Source organism: Lactuca serriola, chromosome 2 (assembly GCF_051521515.1).
Source record: "Lactuca serriola cultivar US96UC23 chromosome 2, Lser_US96UC23_V15, whole genome shotgun sequence".
NCBI classification, from domain to species: Eukaryota; Viridiplantae; Streptophyta; class Magnoliopsida; order Asterales; family Asteraceae; genus Lactuca; species Lactuca serriola.
This window is the reverse complement of record NC_136409.1, coordinates 108,610,724-108,613,589: the sequence shown is the minus strand read 5'-3', so window position 1 is coordinate 108,613,589 and position 2,866 is coordinate 108,610,724. Positions and strand designations below refer to the sequence as shown.

Genomic DNA, 2,866 nt, shown 5'->3' with positions numbered 1-2,866 from the left:
GGGTGCAAGAGGAAGAAGTGGAACATGAAGAATCACAAATTCCCGACCCAACCTGCCGAGTGGAGGTTACAGACTCGACGATTCCCCCACCTGAACAGCAAAACAAACCTCCTGTTAAGCCATATCAGCCACCACTGTCATTTCCAGCTCGAGCTAGACAAGAAAAGAATGATGTTGACTACCAGAAATTTATGGAACACATAAAGGCTCTTCAAATTAATATGCCATTCATAGAGGCGGTTGCACAAATGCCTAAATATGTCAAATTCATCAAGGAGCTTCTAACTAATAGAAAGTAGAAGTGAAGAAAGTGGTCCTAAATGAGAACTGTTCAACTGCCATGTTGAACAAACTACCTAAGAAAAAGGGTGATCCGGGAAGCTTAACATTGCCTTGTCAATTCAGAAACTTGGCTACCATTTATGCATTGGCTGATTCGGGGGCAACTGTAAATCTCATGCCATATTCATTCTTCAAGAAACTAGATCTTCCAGAGCCAAGGCCAATTCGAATGGAAATTCACCTAGCAAATAAAACGGTCAAATTCCCAAGGGGAATATGCAAAGATCTATTGGTGAAAGTTGATAAGTTCGTGTTCCCCATGGACTTCATAGTATTAGACATGGAAGCGAATCCTCAAGTCCTGATCATACTTGGAAGACCTTTCCTAAACACCACGAGTGCTATAGTTGACATGCGAGATTCTAAACTTACTCTTCGGGTGGGAGACGAATCTATTTCTTTTGGGGTTGATCAAGCCATGAAGCATCCACGGAATAGTGATGACACGACATTCTCGGTTGATATGTTGGAAGAGTTAATTGAGGAATGGAATGAAGATGAGCAAAAAAAGTCCACCGTCATCTTCGAAGAAGAATTTGATACTGAAAGAGACCTACTGGAGATAGAGAGATTGCTCGAGAAAGCTGAATATAATGATCTGATAGGAAGTGCAGAACACCCGACTCGCCGAGTAGCACCGACTGACTAGACGAGTCCATTTGAAGAAAATCGATTCGTTGCGAATTTTACCCAGGACTCGACGAGTCCCCTTACTGGACTCGACGTGTTCAACATTCAAAACACAAAAACTGAACTTAAAGCACTACTAGATCACTTGGAGTATGCATTTCTTAAATATGGCCAACAAAAACCGGTAATTATAGCTGCTGATTTGGCCAAACATGGAAAAGAAAGTCTTGTGGGTGTACTACAGAAGAGACAAGGGGCTATAGCATGGAAGATAATCGATATCAAAGGATTAGTCTGGCTTATTGTTCTCATAAGGTTAACTTAGAATAGGGAGCTAAACCTGTAGTTCAACGTCAAAGAAGACTTAACCCAAACATGCAAGAAGTTGTGAAAAGGGAGGTGGTTAAACTATTAGATGCTAGAATCATTTACTCAATCTCCGATAGCCCAAGGGTAAGTCTGGTGCAAGTGGTACCAAAAAAAAAGGAGGAATGACGGTGGTGATTAATTAAAATAACGAGTTAATTCCAACTAGAACAGTAACCGAGTGGCGCGTTTGCATTGACTACAGAAAATTAAATGATGTCACATGCAAGGATCACTTTCCATTGTCATTTATCGATCAAATGCTCGAAAGGCTCTCCGGTCATCTATATTATTGTTTTCTCGATGGCTTTTCGGGGTATTTTCAAATTCCAATCGACCCACAAGACCAAGAGAAGACCACTTTTACATGCCCAAGTGGAACATTCGCATATAGACGCATGCCTTTTGGGTTATGCAATGCACTAGTTACTTTCCAAAGGTGCTCGAGAGACCTACTGGAGATAGAGAGATTGCTCGAGAAAGCTGAATATAATGATCTGATAGGAAGTGCAGAACACCCGACTCGCCGAGTAGCACCGACTGACTAGACGAGTCCATTTGAAGAAAATCGATTCGTTGCGAATTTTACCCAGGACTCGACGAGTCCCCTTACTGGACTTGACGTGTTCAACATTCAAAACACAAAAACTGAACTTAAAGCACTACTAGATCACTTGGAGTATGCATTTCTTAAATATGGCCAATAAAAACCGGTAATTATAGCTGCTGATTTGGCCAAACATGGAAAAGAAAGTCTTGTGGGTGTACTACAGAAGAGACAAGGGGCTATAGCATGGAAGATAATCGATATCAAAGGATTAGTCTGGCTTATTGTTCTCATAAGGTTAACTTAGAATAGGGAGCTAAACCTGTAGTTCAACGTCAAAGAAGACTTAACCCAAACATGCAAGAAGTTGTGAAAAGGGAGGTGGTTAAACTATTAGATGCTAGAATCATTTACTCAATCTCCGATAGCCCAAGGGTAAGTCCGGTGCAAGTGGTACCAAAAAAAAAAGGAGGAATGACGGTGGTGATTAATTAAAATAACGAGTTAATTCCAACTAGAACAGTAACCGGGTGGCGCGTTTGCATTGACTACAGAAAATTAAATGATGTCACATGCAAGGATCACTTTCCATTGTCATTTATCGATCAAATGCTCGAAAGGCTCTCCGGTCATCTATATTATTGTTTTCTCGATGGCTTTTCGGGGTATTTTCAAATTCCAATCGACCCACAAGACCAAGAGAAGACCACTTTTACATGCCCAAGTGGAACATTCGCATATAGACGCATGCTTTTTGGGTTATGCAATGCACTAGTTACTTTCCAAAGGTGCATGATGGCCATTTTTCATGATATGATCGAGAAATTTATGGAAGTCTTTATGGATGACTTCTCGGTGTTCGGGTTATCTTTTGAAGATTTTTTATCCAATTTGGATTTGATGCTAGCTAGATGTGAGAAAACCAACTTTGTCCTTAATTGGGAAAAGTGCCACTTCGTGGTAAAAAAAGGAATTGTGTTG

The 2,866-nt window shown here is 40.7% G+C and overlaps 1 protein-coding gene across 1 annotated transcript; it reads left to right on the top strand.

Annotated features, from left to right (window-relative positions):
- The first annotated feature begins 340 nt into the window (after positions 1-340).
- Positions 341-991, top strand: LOC145089458 (uncharacterized). The gene has a single exon (XM_079027894.1). It carries the CDS (start codon positions 341-343, stop codon positions 989-991), a length of 651 nt encoding a protein of 216 aa, XP_078884020.1.
- The last annotated feature ends 1,875 nt before the right edge of the window (positions 992-2,866 follow it).

Excerpts from the sequence above, each read along its gene's own strand:
- LOC145089458 (XM_079027894.1), top strand. The coding sequence starts at position 341 with ATGTTGAACAAACTACCTAAGAAAAAGGGTGATCCGGGAAGCTTAACA.